Below are 610 nucleotides of genomic sequence, written 5' to 3'. Positions count from 1 at the left end.
AATTCTTCTCAAATGGTGATAAATCCAGATGGCCCTCTTAACTTCCTCCGTGGATACATATACCAGAAAATGGAGTGCATGTACAACAAAAGATTTTTTGCTCCAGAAATCAATACAAAGTACGAATTAAAGGAAGACTCAGACATATCTTATCGATATAATCACTGTATATATACCAGGACAGAACAAAAGGACAAAGCTTATACTGCACTATCTGCTAGTGAAATGGATGTATATGCTGAGAAGTATCATAATCATCTGATTGAGTTATTTCCATCACCCACTGGCGACATAACAATTGAGACACGAGGAAATCAGTCTTTTGTTCAGTTCCTTCGTGCAGAGGAAACAGAGAAGCATGCACTGCAGATTCTTGCTATGTTGCTTCTTTTCTCAGAGGGGGTGAATATTCCCATTAAAGTCAATAATACTGTACTTGAAGTGTATGAAACAGATAAAAAAGACCAAATATACTTTGAAGTGCCCATGGTTATTCCATGGTTAAATATTAAAGAAAACAAGGTGGAAACATTCCAACAGAAGAAAGTTAAGCAAATGATCAGCTTCTTCCAGAAGAATGCAACCAATCAAAAAGTACTTAGCATGATGG

At 36.4% G+C, this 610-nt stretch overlaps 1 protein-coding gene across 1 annotated transcript; it reads left to right on the top strand.

Annotated features, from left to right (window-relative positions):
* NESG_00268 (uncharacterized protein) lies at positions 1-609 on the top strand (the record flags this gene model as incomplete). Its single annotated transcript, XM_053047922.1, has 1 exon — positions 1-609. A coding segment is annotated over one exon (609 nt), but the record flags the coding sequence as incomplete, so codon positions are not given.
* Between the last annotated feature and the right edge of the window lies 1 nt (position 610).

The sequence above is a fragment of the Nematocida ausubeli genome (assembly GCF_000738915.1).
Source record: "Nematocida ausubeli strain ERTm6 chromosome Unknown supercont2.1, whole genome shotgun sequence".
In the NCBI taxonomy this organism is placed as follows: domain Eukaryota; kingdom Fungi; phylum Microsporidia; genus Nematocida; species Nematocida ausubeli.
This window is presented reverse-complemented; position numbering and strand designations above follow the sequence as displayed.